Genomic DNA, 22,464 nt, shown 5'->3' with positions numbered 1-22,464 from the left:
TTGCTTTACTTTAGATACCTAGAGCTTTATGCAATTTCTTGGTATTTTTGGCCACAAGGCAAACAATTTATTTAATGCTTTAGTACATTACACACTACTTAAAAAGTGCTGTTTGAACCCCCCTACCCAAAAAAATCAGAATAATGAAAAAATATAAAAGAAAAGAAAAGGCAAACATTATGTAAGTAAATTAATCTGTTTTTGAGACATCAACAACACTATGAGAAATCCATCTATACTTTGTGGAACAGTCAACAGAATCCACAGAAATGGGAGAGAATCAGTTGCTGTTCATGTGGACAAGACAAAGGACAATAGCCTCATTAATGACATATCACGTGTGTGTGTGTGTTGGCTCAGGAATGAATTCCCTGAAATGCCCTTGCACTTGAAATTGATAAAATGGAAACGTGGAGCTTCTGCTTGCTGAAACAGTTGCTCAGTCCATCAGCTATGATTCCATTGCTGATATATACACCTAACAATCACATACATGATGCATCTATGCTCTTATGCATACAGCTCATTCTTGTGATTACCGGCAGAGTTACATCACCCTCAACGGTGTTGCAAACCCCTCTGAGTAAACACTAACACATGCACTTACAGGCCCCTGTTGGAAGCGCCTCTCGTCTATTCATCCATTACATGCCCATGTAGAGTGCCAAGGCAACATCAAACACACCAATAAGGGAGTGGAACATCAGGACAGGCCTAAGTTGGATCATTCAGGAATGGAGCCTTAATTGATGCATTCACCCATTCGCACAAGCACATTTTTCTAAGTGCTTTCTAGCCAACATTCACACATCGGAGAGCAATTTGGGGTCAGTATCTTGCCCAAGGATAATTGGCATACAGACTAGGGGAAGCCAGGAATCGAACCACCAACCTTCCGATCAGTAGATGCTCTCACGCCTGAGCTACAGTCACCCCAGTATGAGTGCTTCCCTCTAGGTGTGCTGGCAACAGTGCTAATTGCTACTGTAATGTGACAGCAGGGAAGAAGAGGGCCATATGATGCTAAACTGACCAGTCATCACCAATCGATGCTCATTACACTAAAAGAAATACATATTATTACACACAAAATAATCCTTCAGACTGCAGGGATTAAAATATTAATTTCTTACATATGCAGATGAACAAAACAACAAAACTTCAGACCAAGGTGTTTATTTTGACAGCGTCCTACAGGTAAAGAGGTGTGACCACCAGGACAGAACTTTCCAAAGCCTAAGGGTACACTCTCCTCGCTACCGTCGCTGTGTTTGTCTTCAGTTTTTGCAGCGAGTGTTTACAAAAGGACCCGGTGACTAATCTTCATGTCTGAACAGCTAATCGGTGTATGGTGTGGTTAAGCTGTGCTAGGGTGTGGGTTTAATCTGCTTTACCCTGAGTCATTTTAAAGAAACAACTGGAGCCAAAAAAAAGGGGGGGTGGGATATCACATTATATGCATATTCACAATATAGTGGAAATGCCCCTGGCTGCAAAAATGACCCACTAGAACGTTTAAATTTAATGTATATGCCCTGTCAGCTTACTGCTTGATTAGATTGTTTCTGTACTTGGTTTAAACATAATCTAATTATCTATTTAATATTATTTACTGCAGTATAATTATATAAAATTAAGCCTACAATCCTTAACAGATCAAATCTCTGAAAGCAATGTTTAAAAAACCTCTTGCACTTCTGAACTCTTAGAGTAATCAAATGTATCACACAGGACATTGGAGCACAGCAGAGCCATGAGGCACACAGACCGGTCAGCTGGTGGGCAACTATGCTTAAAGAGAAGGACGTACCTCATAATCCGCAGTAAGAGCTTCACCACATTACACCTTCACTAGCAAGGATGGAAAGGACGAAAGAGTGTACGAGCACATAAATACAAGTGTGCAACTGCTTACAGTAAGCATGTGCAAGTGTGTATTTCTAGCCAAGTCTCCAGCCTGCAGCTGAGAAGATAAGCAGCAACGATAATGCCAGCAGTAGGGGGCTCATTCTAAGAAGCGATGATAATGCCAGCAGCAGAGGACTAAGCGAATCAGCGTTTAAGGGGTTTGGCCATTGCAGTTTAACAGTGAAAACTGATTTCACTGGGAGCCACTTCAACAATCTGGTTAGATCGTCCTACAAAGTTTAAAACATTTGGTGTTTTTAAGCTGACAGATGAGGGAGATGACTTTACCATCTGCACAGCCAATCACTCGCTGTTCTGATTAATCCTCACCCTTTAATGATAAAAGCCACAGAGAGTTGAGGCCAAGGAATAAAAACTAGGATTGCGGTTTTGGGAACTACAACACCAACTGGTAGCAGATGCAAAGGCTTAAGGCTGCAACTGGGAGTTGAAGAGCGAGCAAACCAAAGACTTTGGGGAAAAGGCAGCTCTTTTTTAATCTCTACTTTGTTATTTCTTCTGTTTTATCAAATGTCATAGCTGACACTCAGTTAACTGAATTCTTTCCTGCACGGTAACATTTGTTCATCGTAAAGCACTAACATTTAACAGACATTTTACTCTTCTTAGACCGATTTGGGATCGAGGCCCGTCTCCACATCCAGGATTCAGCAGAAGTTTGGGCTAGGAGCAAATTATCGGTCTGCTTGACAGAGAGGTTTCAGTCGTTTGCAGTACAGAGCAGCTTTGGCATGAGGAAAGCACAGACCAACATAAATTATTTAACACACAACCATTATGAGAGTGCACAACGGTGCAAGTAATCTTCAGGCATAAGTCATATTTATCAGTGTTAAAATTATCTGCACAGAAAGACTTTGCTTCTGTGCAGCACCCACTGTATTGCACTTAATACAATCATACTCATCGGTTTTACCCAAATTTCTCACCCAGAGGAGGTGTGGTCATGGCTCCTCCTAGTGGTTAATGGGAGTCATTAGGACTTCTTTTATCAACATATTATCTTTACTCCAAGATATTATCTCAGAAAGGGAATTCAAATCCTCCCCATAGCCACTGAGGTGTGTGAAACAGCCATCTCAGGATACTTCACTGGCTGCTGCAAGACTTATCCTGGTGGTTGTGAGTTTTAGCACATAGAGTCCACAGAAAAGCAGATCTGCCTCTAATCTAATTTCACCCCTGATGCAAATCAGCTTACGTCCTTGAATCCTGGATCCAGAAATCTCACATCTCCTCTGGGCAGATTTACCAGTACTGTATTGTAGATAGAGCTGGCTCCATGTGCATCATCAGTACTACAGTTTAAGAAAAAAAAAAATCCAATCTACTGATCTGTCCCAGTTTCTCTGATCTGTTTAGAGTAAAAATAGATCAGACTGTTATTTTGTTGAATTTATAAACCTTTCAGAAGGACTGTGGGTTTTCTTTACACCTTTAAATGTAGGTTATCTTATATAAAGGTGTTGCGAATGGTGACAAACTGCAGCACAACCTTGAATCAGAAATTCTATTCACAGTTTATCAGCACATTCGCTCTTCTACAAGAGCACAGGACACTCCCCTCACTGCAGTGTATCAGATGAACCCACTGCAGACATGACATCTCTGAACTCCTGACAATGCTGAAGAGGGAGACCATCAATATGTTGCAGCCACTGATTCACCAATACTGCAACTGAACCAATAACCCTGAGAGGCGACTGTTTGACCAGCTTTCTTTGCATCAGCACAGAGGCAGTCTGCTCCTCGTTTGTCCTCGTTCAGCTTAGCGTTTTTAAAGCCGGCTTGTCTTTCTCCCAGGGTTTTATTTGTAGACAATGATGCCACATTAGAATTGAACTGAGGAAACCTTCAGCAGGGGACAAGGGCAGAGTCACCTTTTTTTAAATTCACTACAGAGAAAGCCTGCCCAAAGCTGCAATTTACAGATGTCTCAGAGCGAAAACAGAGTCCTTGAGCCAAGCATATCGACAGCCAATTTACACCAACAGCCCCGGCCTCATTTGTCACCCTAAAACGACAAATGTGGCATACTGATAAAAACTCTAGAAAGCATGTGCTCGTGTAATACCCTCTGACACGAGAAAGACAGGCAGCAACACAGAAGCGTAGTTCAGCAGACAAACATGCATTCCTCATAGACTGGCACCTTTCAATTACATCTCAAGAAGGCATCATTAAACCCAAGAAATATGCTAGTCTGTTATAAAGTATAACGTTTGTTATGTAGAAGCAGGATTAATGCAACTTGTAGCTTTCAGTGGTGTCAACAGCCATAATCCCACAGATGTGTAACCGGTATGCATACATTTAAAAAACTTTTTTCAATTAGTTAAAAAAATTAAAATCTGTATTTTAGGATTTTTAAACGGTTGTGTTTACGATGTTTTGGTTTTTTTGGGCTGCATACTCTCACTAATGCTGTGATGGAAATACATATTAAAGCTGATAATTGGGGTTAATGTCAGTGGATACAGGGTCAGTGCCTGGTCAAACTTTGTGATGCTTAATTGCCGCCCTGGCACCGTTGGAGTTTTTGTTTTTGTCCTTTTTGTGCGTTAGCAAGCAAATAAGCAGCTGAGAAATCACCAAACGTGTCATTTTAGACATTTTTGAATACTGAAAACATCCTAAACATTTAAGACTTTTTGAGAGTCTGCATAAGTTAGTACTGCTAACATTATGCTGTAGACCTTGAACTATGGAGGCCTACATTTATGACATCTGCCCATATCCACTAACAGTGCTAAGCGCTCCTTCAGCTGTTCGACACTTAAATACATATCTCAGGAGTGCAATGACTGCTGACACTCTTAGTGGACGTGCACCGACTGGAACTGATGCTGAGGCTGTTGTGTTGGAGTACAACAACAAAGCGATGGAGAACAAACTTCCAATCTGGGAATTGAGGGTAAACACACATTCCTCTGGGGTATATCCAGTATAGATGCTGGCTGTTGGGCTAATGTGTCTGCTGCTAGGCTAATCAGACTTCTATAGGGGTGTGTAGGTCAGTCAGTAAACTTTCAGATGCCCTCTCTTGTGGTCTCCACGTTGTAGGAGATAGCACACCATGTTACTACCCACTATGAGTCCTGCTGGTGCGACTGGCAAGCCATACATAAACATTACAGTACTGTGCAAAAAATCGTACACCTGCCATTTTGCCATTTTCATAGGATAATGTAAAAGCGGATACACTGGTTTATTGAAACCTACAAATATACATGGAAATGTGATATACAGGGAGTGCAGAATTATTAGGCAAATGAGTATTTTGTCCACATCATCCTCTGCATGCATGTTGTCTTACTCCAAGCTGTATAGGCTCAAAAGCCTACTACCAATTAAGCATATTAGGTGATGTGCATCTCTGTAATGAGAAGGGGTGTGGTCTAATGACATCAACACCCTATATCAGGTGTGCATAATTATTAGGCAACGTCCTTTCCTTTGGCAAAATGGGTCAAAAGAAGGACTTGACAGGCTCAGAAAAGTCAAAAATAGTGAGATATCTTGCAGAGGGATGCAGCAGTCTCAAAATTGCAAAGCTTCTGAAGCGTGATCATCGAACAATCAAGCGTTTCATTCAAAATAGTCAACAGGGTCGCAAGAAGCGTGTGGAAAAACCAAGGCGCCAAATAACTGCCCATGAACTGAGAAAAGTCAAGCGTGCAGCTGCCAAGATGCCACTTGCCACCAGTTTGGCCATATTTCAGAGCTGCAACATCACTGGAGTGCCCAAAAGCACAAGGTGTGCAATACTCAGAGACATGGCCAAGGTAAGAAAGGCTGAAAGACGACCACCACTGAACAAGACACACAAGCTGAAACGTCAAGACTGGGCCAAGAAATATCTCAAGACTGATTTTTCTAAGGTTTTATGGACTGATGAAATGAGAGTGAGTCTTGATGGGCCAGATGGATGGGCCCGTGGCTGGATTGGTAAAGGGCAGAGAGCTCCAGTCCGACTCAGACGCCAGCAAGGTGGAGGTGGAGTACTGGTTTGGGCTGGTATCATCAAAGATGAGCTTGTGGGGCCTTTTCGGGTTGAGGATGGAGTCAAGCTCAACTCCCAGTCCTACTGCCAGTTTCTGGAAGACACCTTCTTCAAGCAGTGGTACAGGAAGAAGTCTGCATCCTTCAAGAAAAACATGATTTTCATGCAGGACAATGCTCCATCACACGCGTCCAAGTACTCCACAGCGTGGCTGGCAAGAAAGGGTATAAAAGAAGGAAAACTAATGACATGGCCTCCTTGTTCACCTGATCTGAACCCCATTGAGAACCTGTGGTCCATCATGAAATGTGAGATTTACAAGGAGGGAAAACAGTACACCTCTCTGAACAGTGTCTGGGACGCTGTGGTTGCTGCTGCACGCAATGTTGATGGTGAACAGATCAAAACACTGACAGAATCCATGGATGGCAGGCTTTTGAGTGTCCTTGCAAAGAAAGGTGGCTATATTGGTCGCTGATTTGTTTTTGTTTTGTTTTTGAATGTCAGAAATGTATATTTGTGAATGTGGAGATGTTATATTGGTGTCACTGGTAAAAATAAATAATTGAAATGGGTATATATTTGTTTTTTGTTAAGTTGCCTAATAATTATGCACAGTAATAGTCACCTGCACACACAGATATCCCCCTAAAATAGCTAAAACTAAAAACAAACTAAAAACTACTTCCAAAAACATTCAGCTTTGATATTAATGAGTTTTTTGGGTTCATTGAGAACATGGTTGTTGTTCAATAATAACATTATTCCTCAAAAATACAACTTGCCTAATAATTCTGCACTCCCTGTATGTCAAAAACAGATTTTATACAGTTCCAACAACCTTAAGAGTCAGTATTTCATATGACCACCTTTATTCTTCAACACAACTTGAAGTCTCTTATGCAAGTGTTCCTGTAATTACTTTAAGCAGCTTTCAGGAATAGTTTTGCTGGCTTCTTGAAGGATATTCAAACCTATTCTTTGAATGCTGGCTCACTTTTGTTCAGTTCTTTGTAAACACGATCCCACAATGCTTCAGTAATGTTGTGGTCTGCGCTCTGAGGAGGCCAATCCATGACTGATAGTGTTTCCTGATAGAGTGTTTTTCTAACCAGGTGTGCTTTTATTGCACTGGCAGTGTGTTTGAGTACACTGTTATGCTAAATAATGAAGGTCTTACCAGCCAGATGCTTTCTAGATGGGTATTGATACACCATGCAGTACTGACTGTAAACCCCCCCCCCCTCCCCCACCACCACCACCACCACATTCACACCATGTTAAGATATCCCAACAGTTCTTTAGGAATCACCTTGTCGGTGCAAAAATGCAATTTTATGTCTGTCAAACTGTTTTATGATTGGCATTTTTCATAGACTCAACTACAGAAACGGGGTTGTTTTTACAACAGGCTGCCAAAACATACAATTTAAAATTGGTTCTTTATTAAAGAACAAGTTATTTCTTATGTGTACCTATGGGTTAGGCACCTCGTATTCCTGAATGACTCATAGGACAGTGTTAAGCAGCTTTACAAACAAAAACCTCTCTCTCTAAATTCTTAGGACTGTACTGAATATGAGTGACAAGGCAGCCAACTTCCAAAGAAAAGTTCTGAAGGAAAAAAACCTTCAGAAGGCCTGGAGCACTATTGCTCAACAACACTTAAAACAAAAACAAAAAAAACCCCATAAATGACAAGAACATCTGGCTGCTTGGAAACGAAATATAAATAAATTAAGCCTGACTCAAGTTTTTTGCACATTACTGTACATCAAAGAGCAATTTTGCAAAAAAGCAAAACCTCACCTACTTGGTTGACTCACACAATATATTAACATTTAATTTTGCTGCAATGGAACCGGAATTTTCCCACATAGGATCAATCAAATGCATCTCAACTTTGACGTCCAAATGAACAGATAAGCAATCTCAAACTATATAACTGACTTAAAATTTATTTGTTTTCTCACAAAATAATAATAAACAATATGAACTGAAGGAGCTTTCATACCTCACAAAACATTATGCAAAAATAACAAGTTGCTTTGCGGCTTTTGGTCATACTAAAACTGCAACAGTGACACAAATTTCAGCTTTTAAAGTGCAAATATATTGGATTTGCTAATGCTATTAACAAACTAGCAACCACTTTTGTTTTAGCCTAAACAATGAGATATTACTTCCTAATAATTAAAAGAGCTTCCTTTAAAATGTAAGATAATGCTGTATCATTATCGCATGAATAGACTACCAGCAAAGAGGCAGTTTTATATTCAGTGAAAGACTGAGAGCACAGTTCCAAGCTTCCTCACTTAAGAGTCTTTGTTCTATTATTGTGTGCTTTGAAGAGTAGCAGTCTCTCTGCAGAGTGGCTGTGTGACTGCATCCTGGATGCTATAAAAAGGCTACTCCTGCCCCGACACTGGAGAAAACAGAACAGTGCCGACAGTGAGCGGTGTTGCACTTAGTGGGTCTGCCTGTCTGTGTATGCACTTCAAGCTGAGGACTGTTACTTTTGAGATGTGAGAGCCAGGAACTAAAAATGCTTTCCATTCCCAAAAGGTTGCACCTTCCATGTGTCCTTGCTCACTGCAGTGATGGGAGGGCGTTTGGTCTGGGACATCAGTGGAAAAAACTAGGCGAGTTATGCCAGCAGTTTTACATATATGCGGCATGTGTGACGTAAACATTCATTCAAGGGCACAAACGAATGAGAAACCAAGACAGCAGCATGTACACATCAAACTTTTGACCGAGTTTACGCTCAGAGTGTTCAATCAAGATGTGTGAGCAAACAATTAGGAGAAACTCTTTGCGAATAAAATACATTATAATGAATATGAGATCATGCAAACCTAATGGATATGCTATAGCCTCCATTACTTATAACCCCAGAAGTCTCATTAAGCAACCAGCTGAGAGGGCTTTGAGGAAGAAGGCGGGCCGACTCTCCATGACTCAAAAGAGAAAGATACTGAAGATCTGCAAGCAGATATCAACTTGAATACACTGCTTTGAAGCTGAAACACGGGTAGCACCTCCTCTGTTTTTTGTGGGGCCCAAACCCACATTGCTTTTTTTAAAATCATGAGTTACCTTATGTATTATCTGATCTTGAGGACAGACATGACAAAAACAGTATAACAAGAAAGGAATAGCCTTAAACCTTGATGTTTCCTCAGTGTCAACATATAATCACAGAAGGTCACTTAAATAATTGACACATTTCCCATTAGATCAATCTGAGCAGTCATCTTGCTGAGGGTGTTGTAACAGTAGACAGAGGATAGAAGCGAGCATGTGAAACCCACTAGGTGCTGTAATGTGAGCCTGAGGTGGTTTCTATTGTGAGTTAATGGAGTGGAATTGTTAGTCAACCACTGGAGGCAAGAAGCAGTGTTTCCAAACCGGGTATCACATAGAGGGGCCTTGGAGGAAACAAGTTAACCTCTGGGTATGACCCCTTGAATCGAGCACAGAAGACTCTTCCTCTCTTTAGGAACAGTACACCTCTTTTCGGATCATTTGGTGACATGCATCACATTCATACGCCCCAACAAAGTGATGACTTGGTGTGAAATCACGGCAATCTTGTTACCACTATTCAGTAAATAACTGACTTCTGTGTGCATACACAAACAATAGCGAAATTAACACACAGTAAAATGGATGAGGCATGGAAAGCTAATGTTGGATGGTATGGCTATTTCCGCTAACGCGTCGTTGTCAAATAGCATGGAGTCGATTAGCGAATCAGCAGAAAAGAAAAAAATCCAAATTAAATTTTATCTCCGCTTGTAGGTTGACAACTACTTATTTCTCTTTACCTGAATGCTGCGTGAATATATTGATGCCTGGATCGGGCACATTGACTGGAGCTGTCCTGCCTGGCGGTGTCCCGGTGCTACTGCCGGGTTCCCGGGGTCTCCTCCCGACGCCGCTCCCCCGGTTCCCCTTCCCTTGGTGTGGTTGGGGCGCGTGGGGCTGTGGTGGCTGGAGCCCGGTCGATGTACCCTCACCGACTCGGCCAACCTGCTGTCCCATCCCGGTAGTTTGGCGTGAGGACGAAGCAAGCAAACCCCCCTGCGCGCGTCTGGTTCACATTCCCCCAAAGCTGGAGCGGCCTGGCCCGAATACTCTTCCTCAATCCCTTCCCCGCCGTTCTTTCAGTGGGCTAAAGTAAAACTAGCCCGTGTTAGCTCGCCTAGCTAGCCCGTTAGCTAACGTTAGCTGCTATCAGTGAAACCCACCCACCCTGCCTTTAACAATAAAATCCCAACCCCGGCGTGTGACAGCGACTGCCTCTAATTCCTTGCTCCGGGTGGCATCCGAGTAGTAATAAAAGACACCCGGTTGGCTATATTCGGTCAAATTGAAGCTAGTTAGAATCGTTTTGCCGTTGTGCGGCCGCTGCGCGCCCCCTCTGACGCCGCCATCTTTACCGCAGAATAGAAGATGTGTGTTGCACAAGGCGGGGGGTTCGCCTGGATCCACTATCCACTGTCAGCGTGATCCTCCACCTCCCCACCTCCAACCTGGTCCCAACAGTTCCCAACAGTTCCCCTGCACCCGCACCTACACCGCCGGAGGGGACATGTAGAAAAACTAAGAAGTTTAGAAGTTCTTCCCCACTTTTAAAAGAATGTGATTACCAAGTTTAATTAACATATGACAAAGATGATATAGTCGATGCACTCATCAATATTAAACGGATATATTTCCTTTATTAAAAAATACTGCTCAAACATCTGAAGTCAATACACGTTATAACAGCATACCTTTTCATATATTCTTCAGATTTCAAGAGGTTATTTAAACGTAGACACCTGTATTTGAAATTTAAACATGTAAATCAACAAAAATAAAGATATTATTTATTTTCCACACGGGCTATTACATACACTTGAATAAAAGGTGTAAATAAAATACTTTCATTTTATTTAAATTCTTCAGTTTGTACATGATGCGCAAAGAATGAATCAAAACTTTGTCTACAATCCAAAGATAGACATGATTCATAAAAATGTCACGTGACACAATGCCTACGTCGATTCAATGCCAGAAGACATAACAATGAACACAAACACCACAGTAAGTACGAAAAGCTCTGGTCCCCTAAAATAAACCTCTTATGCAAATAAACAGGATTTATGCAATTTGGCCTTTCACTGTAATAAATATTCTATTTATTCATAAAATCGTAAAGGAATGAAGCTGGGTGAAAGCTTCCTTAAAATGTCTGCGTCACCTGTACATATTAACAACAACAGTTTGCTTGTGATTATATTTGATTATTTTTGAAAAAAAATCTGGAAATCTCTCACTAAAATGTGCAGAGATTAAAAATAAACGCTTTAAAACAGTGCCACCTTGTGGTCACTTACTTTTAAAGAGCACATCATTCTATTGCTGGTTTAACTTTGTATGGCAGGTCTCATTCATACAAATAAACACAGTCATCATGCATTTAAATGTGTGACGACCGCTGATTCAAAATAATGCAAATAGTGCCTGAAACCCATTCAAAATTAAAAGCAGAAACTAAGTCTGACTAACCTGAAATGGCTTGAACAAAATGCATAATAGTGCACTTTAAATCAGCGGTCCCAAACCTTTTTTGCGCCACGGACTGGTTTATGCCCGACAATATTTTCACGGACCGGCCTTTAAGGTGTCGCGGATAAATACAACAAAATAAAACTAGTACCGGTACCGAAAAAAAGAAGATTTATTCATAATACACGTGAAAAGACCCAGGAAAACCGAGTTAACGATCAAAACGATAACAAAATAACGCTGAAAACCGATAAAAACCCTGAAAACTATACATTTCACACCTGAGCCTCAACTCTCGCGGCCCGGTACCAAACGACTCAGGGACCGGTACCGGTCCGAGGCCCGGGGGTTGGGGACCGCTGCTTTAAATAACAATGTTTTAGCCCTTAGTGCTGATCAAGTGTCCTTCCAACCTCAGTGTTAAAACATTTTAGCAGCCAACTGCAAGTTTTACAGAAGTAGACATTTCTGAAATCACTGTGCACCACTTGCAACACGGAACAAAACACATCACTTAACTATCCTCAGTGACAGTTATTGTATGCTCAAACCTCTTTAACTTAATCATTAATACATCCACCAGTCACACAATATTAGTAGATCCATAAAGCTCTGCTTTCACACTTTACATTCGGTGCATGTTCAGAATTTTTAGATTATAACTACAATTTTATGTATAAATACAATTATTGCATGTCCTGCTTCCAACTTGTATCTTGATACATGGAAATCAACAGAAAAGCGGGAAATGTGGAGCTTAGGTGCGTTTAACTCGGCACAGGTCCACTTCTTAGTGAGTGAAATGTCCCCACTGTTTTCCTCTTTAACTGACTGAAACATCAAGATTTTATACAAAACAGCAAACAGTGGCAGTCTTTTTCAAACTGAATCTTATTGGCACTGAAATAGACATCATTGATCCTGTGACACCGACTGTCCTTCAGTAGAGTAGCAACTGTAAACACTTGTTAAATATTAGACTTTACTGCATATGTGAATAATGTTTGTATTCAGCTGCCATGTCACTATTGCCACATTCATAATGGCACGAGCAGTGATTTCACAGTTGATCGAGGCAAAGGGGAATATGGAAACGTCAGAAAATTAAGGAACGAATAAAAATAAGAGTCCACGTGTTCTGTTGTGTGAACGATGATTTTGTTTTGGAGTTGATAACTTAAAACAAATAAGGCATCATTATAACTTTGCTGGCTTTTTTTGGCAGATACTTTTTCCATACATTCAAATAAACTATGAACCTTAAATAAAACAAACAAAAGTCCAGAAGTTGCGACAGTAGCAGACAGGCTGGTCTCATTTATACTGATCAGCAATAATCCTCGTCCCAGCAGCTCAGCTGTAGGTCACAGCCCATCAGAGTCTGTCATCAGGCCTCTCACAGCTCCAAGAGCGAGGCTTCAGTAGCTCAAAAAAGGAAGGCTGGAACAAAAATAACAATTAAAAGCTGAATGTGTGTCGAATCTCACTCTGAATAACTGAATTTCACTGCATCTTTGGAAAGAATATACATCATGTGATTTTTATAAGCAGCGCCGCGTACCTCCTTCAGGGGACAGTAGCGCTGGGCATACCACTCCTGAGAGTACAGACAGATAATGACTCCCTGACCCAGGAACAGGGACGTCCACATGATTATGTTCCAGATGGGGCCTTTCCTTTTGTCATGCAAAATGAAGTTGAACATCACTGTGAGAGGACAAAGAGAGAAGATAAGAGTGGAAGGATAATGAAAAACTGACATACAGATTTAACTTGACTGGGTTTACGTGACCCAGGCATGATACCATAATCATCTGATGCAGTACAACTCAAGTAATATCATTTTTATTAAAGGCGACAAAGTCTCTTACTTCCAAAGCACATGAAGAGGCAGAAGAGCACAGGATAGAAGAAACCAAAGCAAATTGCAAGAATGTACTCATGAACCACGGCAGACATTGTAAACACGAACAGCATGGCGGCTGGTCGGCAGCGCTTCTGAGACATCTGGAAACAGAGAGAACAGACACATGAACACAAATGTTAAAAAACAAAACGCACAATCCACATTAAGTTTGAAAGTTTTTTAAAGTACAGTGTGTAAAGTTCTCACTGCTGGATGCCACCGGATTACAGACTGCAGTCTCTGAGTTTTATATAAGCTCTGACGACTGCTGTTCGACAAACATGTTTTAGTCAGTCACTGGACTTTGTTAGTGAATAAACTCATAGAATGCAAGAATGCAATCCAACTGTTTAACAGAGGGAAAGTCTGATTTTTAGGACACTTTAGCTCAAGACTACCTGGCATAATGTCAACCTATAAATAGGGATGGGTATCGTTTAGGTTTTATCCGATAACGGTGCCAAATTTCATCAGATTGGAGGTGTTGCCTCCTTTGCACAGCATCACCTTAAAGCACTTGTTGCAGGCTGCTGAGTTTGCATCTTTTGCTGTGAAGTACAGCCAGACTTTGACCGCTTCGCCTTGGGCATTTTTAATCTGTAGCTCTGCTCTAAAAGAACGTACGTACCTGGGCCTGCCTACTATCCTCAGAAAGGTAAAATGATTGGCTATTCCCCGTTGTTTGACAATTTAAAAATATGCAGGTGGGTGGCGTCTCTTTCCTTCACGCTTTTGTTTCTTTGGTGAAGGGAACTCCACAGATATGATGCTTCATTGCTCGAGTCTGAAGGTGCGTACATGAATTTACATCCATGGCACACAAACGCCAGAGACTTTTATGCATGTGGCCATCCTCTAACCCAGCGGTCCCCAACCCCCGGGCCTCGGACCGGTACCGGTCCCTGAGTCGTTTGGTACCGGGCCGCGAGAGTTGAGGCTCAGGTGTGAAATGTATGGTTTTCAGGGTTTTTATCGGTTTTCAGCATTATTTTGTTATCGTTTTTATCGTTAACTCGGTTTTCCTGGGTCTTTTCACGTGTGTTATGAATAAATCTTCTTTTTTTCGGTACCGGTACTAGTTTTATTTTGTTGTATTTATCCGCGACACCTTAAAGGCCGGTCCGTGAAAATATTGTCGGGCATAAACCGGTCCGTGGCGCAAAAAAGGTTGGAGACCGCTGCTCTAACCACATATGTAAAACACGATTATTCAGAAGGGAGACGTCTTTCCCAACCATTGTATTCAAATACTGTGAGGGAACATGGCAGCTTCCAGAAACCACAAATCCACCATTATGCATTTTTAATACATTAATTGACAGTTTATGAGAATGCATCAGTTTATTGGAAGACATAATTACACACTAATCCATGTATATTTATGAGTACAATGTCCTTTCTATCTCTGCTACATAAACTCAGTAAATTACCGACTGCTCTTTTAAAACACTAGCATTCATTTATTTCAGACATTTTTGAACAAGCTGCAAACTTATGAAGACTGCTGGTGCATTTTTACTACTGTGTGCTTTTACAGTCTCTGCTGCATCAACAGAAGAGCCACTTACCCACAGGAAGTCCCGGTACACGTAGTAGTACAGCCAGTCATGGACAACTACATTCCAAGTGCGATAGTAATTGGCAAAAGAGGTCGAATTCCACCAATCCTGTAACGTGTAGTCAAAATCACACGAGTCAAACACTGAGCACAAAGAAGATTTAGTCCAAATTTTAAAACGAGGGTAAAACAAGTACCTTGTAAAACATTCTGTCGGCAAATCGAAGCATCTCAGCAAAAGCATTGAGCCAACAGTGGAGGAAGGCAAAGAATCCCAGGAAGAGGACCAGCACCCCTGCCAAAAACACATGACTGGTCAACAAACAGCAATAATACATCTCTCGCCTTCAAATATGAGAAAAAATAAAATAAAACATGAGGTTTTCACAAAAGTTTGTTTCTAATCTTACCTGGTAAGATGGAGTTAAAGACACAGAGAACCATGGCTCGCAGATCAAACAGCTGCAGACTGATGCTGTGAAACTGAGGTATGCACAGCCGCACAAACACGTAATAGGCATAAAACAGACAGCCAAGTACCTGTGGAGTGGGAGTGGTCAAGAAAGTAAATGTAATTTAAAAGTAATGAGCTGCTTGGACATTTAAGTAAAGTTGCTATAAATGTGTCAGAGGTTGGTACCTGAAGTAATTTTGAGACCACGTAGCCCCACCGAATCACCGGATTCCTGTAGTAGGCAAGAAAGGAAAGGGGCTTTTACAGCTCTACTGTAAAACAAAACAAAAAAAGTGTTCTATATATACCCCATGAGAGAGAACAAAACACAGTACCTGGGGTACTTGTCTCTGTAGATGAGTGTGGGTGCAAACAGGAAGTAGAGATACTGAGAAACCTGAGGGACCACTGGACCAGGGCCTGCAGATAACAGTGAAAATATATAAACACAAACAATGAGAAAAAAAAATAAAATAAGCCATCAGGGGGAAAAGGTGAGCACGCTGTCTGATAATAAATGTAAATGGAAACCTGGTTGTATTCAAAAAGTACCATTTTTTTCTTTACACCATGCGAGGACTCTTGGTACATTCTCCCTGACAAAGGAGTGAGCTTTCATCATTAGACGTACCTGAAATAGATACAAATAAAATAGATACAAATCAAAGAAGCTACATTTCAAAGGGCCTTATGCATGTCAAGATTTATGCAAAGACTCTTCACAAATGTAAACTAAGCCATTCTGATCAGAAGAGAACAGACTAGACTCTTCATCTACCTGTTCCAGGATGATGATGAAGCAGGACGCAGGCGGGAAACTGTTGGTCACCACCGTATAGGTGGGCAGGAATCCTAGACCCAGAGCTTGGTAGAGCAGGAATAAAGTGCCAAACAGCAAAGAATACAACCTGAGATGGCTGTGGGAGCCAGAGTGGCTCTGTGCCCACAGGTAGAACAGGGTGTAGGGAATAAACAGCACAGACAAAAACATGCAGATCCACGTGCACACCACCAGAGGGAACTGCCCAAAGGCATAGACCAGCAGATCAAACTCCAACACCAGTCTGAGGCAGAAGGAGAGAAAGCAATCATCAGTAGTCTATCAACAAAAGCAACAGAAATAGACAGTCAAATAACACAGAATCAAAAGAGAAACGATTCATAGCAGGTTTATATTACCTGCCTTCATCAATGAAATCTACCACAAGTGTACTGAGGATAAAAAGAATGAGCAGGGCAATGAACATGTGGTAGATGGTCCTGATGTGGTTCACCTCAAACAGCTCACTGTGAGGAAAAACAAAAGACTAAGTGAGTAACTGTGAAGTCAACAAACCATCTTTCAACAGCACCGCAGCAAACACGAGTGATAAAGTATCCAGACTGCATCAACTTACTCTAGGAGGGATCTGCGGCTTACAAACAGCTTTCCCTCACCGTGAGGAGGACGAAAGTGCCTGCACAAAAACACAGTGATGAGCTGTCGTCTTTTTAACACGAGAGTGGGAAGTAGAAGGGCATTAGCGTCTGCTGTAACCAAACGCCAGATGCAGCTTTTCATTTGGTAGCATAGTAAGCTGCAGTACCTGAGTTTGCTCCGCTCCTTGTCTGACATGGGAGGTGAAAATACAGCAGGTACCGGTGCAGGCTCCAGGCTGGTCGATTCCTCAATAAGACTGTCCATAAAATCATTGACCTGCGTGTCAAACTGACGCATCAGGTCACTCTTCAAGTACTGGGCAACAGAAAAGGACACGGAAATTGTTATTAAGTTACAAAATATAGAAAGTCTGTGCCAATAATTATTTTCTTTCTGTATATGCAAAATTAGTTTCTCACCTTACAGCTACTTTTAACGACTGATTTTACATATTATAAATATGCCCTCACCAAGAGTGGATTTACTGCACCGTTGACTGCATCTTAAATTCAAACCCAAGTTTGTGCACAAAAGCAACAGCTCTGCGTTATCATTATGACACATTCAGTGCCTTTTATCGCTGCATTTTAAACACACAGCAAGTGTGAAAAACATTAGAGACATAGCTTGCAGTGTTGTCCAGCGTCTAAGTGTGCAATGTTCTTATTTAACCTTTAAGAGGTCTGAATTGATCAGAATACTTGCTCAAGCATTTCAGGAGGGGATCAGATGATGTTGATCATTCTAGCAAGGATTCACATTTAAATGGTTTAAATGATGAATGTAACAGAACACATCAAATAAATAACTGCAGGGATGTGCTGGCCCAGGCTAATGACCAGAAATACATCAGCTGCAAGAAATCCATGATTGCTCACATTTCCTTAGTACACTTTTAAGTAAGCAATTTAAAAAAAAAAAGCCCCCCCCAAAAAAAGACATGATGTTGAGTCATTTCTTAAAGAAACTACTAACCTCTGCTTTCTTTTTCAGTTGTAGTTTTTTGCTGATGACGTGTTCCACTTCAATTCTCCCTGAAATTGAATGAGACACACATATGTTAAAACCCCCCCAAAACATATGTATGTGTAATCTTCTTATATTAAAATGTAGTTCTGTTTTTTGCGCACAGCAATTAGCAATAGTGTCAGTTAAATCAATCATGTCATCTGTACAAAACTTTCCTATCAGTATCAGTAATAATGTCTGTATTTTGACACTGAAAATGGCAGTAAAATAAATAAAATGGTATAATGTGGGTTTGGTTACTGTGTTGTAAAATGCTACAGTCTGTGACACAGCAGAAGTTACATTATACAAGTCTTCAGTCTCCAATCCAAAGTTGCAAAATCCAAAGGGAGACACACCTATGACAACATGCAACAAGTACAATCACATGTCCTGTGGCCGGAAAGCTAAGCAAATGCAATTAATTGTGGTCAAGGTTACTGTAGGTCATTAGGCTTTACAGCTGTCTGATGATGAATAGGTTTGTTTACTTTAACTGAGGTCAGGCACACAAATGACTTTAAGCACAGTAGCTTTCCACCCATCACGCAAGAAAAAGTCAACAATATAGTTGACGCTGTCACAAAGACGTGCATTGTATTATCATGCTGTGTGTTTAGCTCTTTCGTAGAACCACACAAAGAACTAATATAGTCCTGAGGTAAGGTGTCAGACCAGTATTTCACAGTCATTTCTCACCTTTACATTTTGTCTTTACTGGATCATCATGACTAACTTGGGCGTCATTTGCCCGGGTTAACCAGAGATCACGATGATTGCTTAAGAGGAACTAACGACACACATGAAACTTTCAGTTAGTCATACTTTTGACCCAAGAGGGGAAATTTACTGAAACGATGATTTTTGAGCTGTTGAGTCAACAGATTCACTGTACCAGAGGTCATTGCCCTCTCGGCTGGCCCCACTAATGAGGGAGTTGAGATTTTCTCACCATTGCTGGTGATGTGGTTGTCTTCACTGCTTTGCTGTCCTTTCCCCGGACTGAGCTCCCCATCCAAAGAGCTTTTCAAGTCAGGGAAGGTAGGCATCGTGGGAATGGCTCGGCTGCGGAGCCGGAGAATAGCGTCATCCTCGCTCTCCATCCTACGGAAGCAAATAGGTTAATCATTAAAACAAGGGAAATAACCGGCGGCAGCTCTTGAACAAGCGAGACATGCCCCGAGAACACACAAGGAAGACAAGCTAGCACATCACTGCTGTGCCACCTAACATCGATGGGAATGCTGATATTGACTGACAATACAAACCCAGTGGGCAAACACATCACTCTCACATGACACGGACACGCAGCTAACACATGAGTTAGCTCCCGTCCAGCTGGCATCAAGCCTCAATGAGACAGGCAGCGGCTAATTCGTGGAGCTCGCTGAACTAAATCGCTACCTGGGTTAATATCATATCCTGCTAGCACTAACTCTGATACTAAATCTGCCTGTTGACGCTCGCGGATATTGTTAGCATACAATACAAGCTTTACTAAAGCTAGTCAAACTAGCCAACTTGATGTTTTATCGTCCGCTACTGCGGGGCGGGTTGACCGACACTGACAGAAATGTAAAAATGCGGGCAGCACAATTTCCTGAATACCTACTCGTTTCAACCGCCAGGTCCTCTCTTCTCAAGCCTCTCTCTCTGACGTTAATGAGAGCGAACCCAGATGTGAAACTCCTTTAATCACCACAATCCGAGCCGCTGCTCACCTTCCCCATTCTATAAACACTACAGAAGATGAGCAGCACCCACGATTCTGATTGGTCGAAAGTCTCTCCTCCTTTTGACGTCACCGACGCCAAACTGCTGACCAGCGCGGTCAGACTCTCAAACGTCACCTGCTTCGTAAGAAATATTATTAAAAAACAAACAAACAAACAAAACGGTTATATTTTTAATGATTAACAAATACATAAAACATAAATGGAGCGACGTATTCCTGCTGCAAACTGAAATAATTTGTCTCGCAGTTTAATTAGATTCAAAATAAAAATCTTATTATAATCGATTATAATGTATGTCTTTTCCCTAACTCCTCTTACACGCGTTAATCATTCTTTAACCAGTGTTGTGCTACACTGTAAAGTACATAAATACACAGCAAGTATTACCGATACCGATACTTTTAGCCTATAAAGACAGTTTATGTAGGGGAGAACATGTCATGAATTATGAGATGAATGTCATTAATATGGGGAATGTTTGAGGTATATTTTTATATATAAAAAAAAAAACAAAAAAAACAAACAAACCCCAATTCATTTACCACAATTTAGTGTGCTGCATCCTAAACTTAAAGGATAGAAACAAAGTATTGGTCCTAATGCACTAGTATCGATACCAATGCCAGCGCTGGTATCGTGGTAAATTGACTGATTCTTATTTAGCGTTTTTCTGTTCTCGTGGAGCACTCAGAGGGCCTATACAACATGCAGTTCTATGCTTTTTCGGTGCTTCAAAGCTAACATTCACACACATTTAGTATCTTGCCCAAGGATACTAAATGTGTGGCATGCTGGGGGAGCCAGGGATTGAACCACTAACCTTCCAATCAGTAGATAATATTTGGATCCACCCACCTGTAGACAAAACTCATTATATGTATCATATATATAAACTGCCCGGGGTAGCAGGATTATAAAATTAACCATCGGGATTTCTTTTTCTAACACTCAAATCCTTAAAAAAATTATGTGTGGTAGCTGATCTCAAAACAAACGGCGACATTACCTGTACGTTGTTGTTTGTAAATACATTTAGCAGCTACTTTTAGTGCAATGGCATTCCCGGGGTCACTGGGATGTGCTGTCATGCATAGCTGTAAATAAGTGTTCATCAAACAGTGACAATAATTGTAGGTCTAACTGATTGTATTGTCTTAAACAACGAATATGTAGCTTGCAAAGAAGAAGAAGAAGAAATATATGTATTTGTTATTTATTTCTTTGGTGTTTCTGAACAGCTGTTCTTGCCGCCTGGCTGTGTCTGCGGCGGTATAATGAACATGAAAAGAACTTAACTAACTTAATAGACATGTTATTGTTTGTTTTTTTGTTTTTTTACATTTTAAAGTCAGCAAGTACAACAAGCCTTCAATGATGCCATCCATAAAATGACTTAAAATATACTTCAGCCTTTGAAGGTGACCATATCCTAACACACTAGAGGTGTGGCAGTCTTTGTGTGGGACAATGCAGGTTAAAGCTCTGGCATTGATCATTTGAAAGTCAAATATACTGTATTGTATTTCAATGCAGTTTTCCTAACTTCTAAATACACTAACAAATGAAGAGAAATTGTAAGCTAAAGTTTGTTTTTATTGTAATCTGTACACTAATCTGTTCCCTTTGTCCTTCCCTTCCCTTTGCCAACAAGCCAAACTTGTAGCTGTCTGGTAATCACCAGGTTTCAATAGTGAAAAAACAATTCTGTGAACTGAAATAAAATATGAATATAGAGGAAACAACTCTAGTTTTAGTATTTATCAATTTGGTAAGTATTGCCCGATGAGGTTTTTGATGGATGTGTTAATTGAGACTTTGGATGTCTACAGGACTGTGAATCACCTGCTTTCAAAAAGTTCTGTTTTTATTTTAATAGCAACTGATTTTCCTAAATCTGGCCTCTAATATTTGCCCTAAATACCGTAATACAAAAAAATATTATTAGTAATTCTAAAAGTCTTAAAACGTAAACTAAACATTTTCAAACAATAAACAACACAATGAAACAAGAAAACCTATGTTTGTTGAATTAAAAAGAAATTGTCAAAACAAAATAAAAATAAAACTAATCAAAAAACAAAAACTATACAAATTCTGACAGTGGATAAGGATGCTGTGCAGTCTAACAGAAAGTGAGACGTCTGGTCACTCATCCACCTTTTCAAGTCATGTTTGTTGGTATTTTGCTTCAATGGTTCTTACTTCTCTCCAGAAATACATTACAAAATATCCACACAGTAAATCCACCACACCTTTCGTTATGTACCATAAATCAAAACATATTTCTAGGAAGAAAAGGCTGTTTTTTAGGAGAAACGTTTACAATCAGACAGAAGCATGGTTTATCAGTATGTTAATTTTACTATTTTTATGCTACATGTTTTTCTTTTTATCACACTCCACATCTTTACACTAAGTTCACAAGCCTAAACAAGCAAAGATATGCTAAGTTATAAAGACATTTCATGGGAAATATTCACAAGATTTTGTTTTGTAAATTACTGCCCCATTCATTTAAAAGACAGTTTTGGAGCCCATGTGCAAGTTAAACGCGTTTTTGATGGAGCGCCTCTAAGTAGAGCGTGACATGCTGTCAAATCTTCGTATAACTGGTCTCATGAGCCTACTGTGGCAAAACGGTTAATTTCAAAGAGACAACAAGACATTCACTGTATCAGACATCATAAGGATGGTGCATATAACCATGGATCTTCCTGTGGTCTGTGAATTAGGACACTGAGAATGGAAGAATTTCCCAACAGGCTTGTTATAAAAGACATGTTGTGTCTCTCTATGGTGAACCCAGCCAGAGTCAGCTGCCATACTCCAGCCACTCTTTCTTCTCCCAAGAATATTAAAATTTGTTGACATCACTGCACTCGGATGGTTGA

At 40.7% G+C, this 22,464-nt stretch overlaps 2 protein-coding genes across 3 annotated transcripts in view; both read right to left on the bottom strand.

Moving 5' to 3' along the window:
• abl2 (c-abl oncogene 2, non-receptor tyrosine kinase) overlaps positions 1 to 10,416 on the bottom strand; it is a 29,645-nt gene extending 19,229 nt beyond the window's left edge. For both annotated transcript variants that reach the window (XM_084920413.1, XM_084920414.1), the window contains exon 1: positions 9,763 to 10,416. In XM_084920413.1, the coding sequence (XP_084776539.1) occupies positions 9,763 to 9,979 (217 nt within the window). In that variant the 5' untranslated portion in view covers positions 9,980 to 10,416. The remainder of the gene's footprint in view (positions 1 to 9,762) is intronic.
• Positions 10,417 to 10,635: 219 nt separating this feature from the next.
• Positions 10,636 to 19,616, bottom strand: soat1 (sterol O-acyltransferase 1). The gene is given in 17 exon segments (XM_084922147.1): positions 10,636 to 12,886; positions 12,888 to 12,931; positions 13,053 to 13,198; positions 13,363 to 13,498; positions 14,966 to 15,064; positions 15,153 to 15,250; positions 15,366 to 15,495; positions 15,596 to 15,641; positions 15,745 to 15,829; positions 15,962 to 16,040; positions 16,188 to 16,473; positions 16,589 to 16,696; positions 16,807 to 16,866; positions 16,996 to 17,144; positions 17,805 to 17,863; positions 18,790 to 18,941; positions 19,450 to 19,616. Coding segments are annotated over 16 exon segments (1,707 nt in total). The 5' UTR covers position 18,941; positions 19,450 to 19,616; the 3' UTR covers positions 10,636 to 12,855.
• Positions 19,617 to 22,464: the final 2,848 nt, after the last annotated feature.

Source organism: Perissodus microlepis, chromosome 23, assembly GCF_051167445.1.
Source record: "Perissodus microlepis isolate ML-2025 ecotype Zambia chromosome 23, ASM5116744v1, whole genome shotgun sequence".
Taxonomy (NCBI): Eukaryota; Metazoa; Chordata; class Actinopteri; order Cichliformes; family Cichlidae; genus Perissodus; species Perissodus microlepis.
Note: the sequence above shows the minus strand (reverse complement) of the source record. Positions and strands in the feature narration are given on the sequence as shown.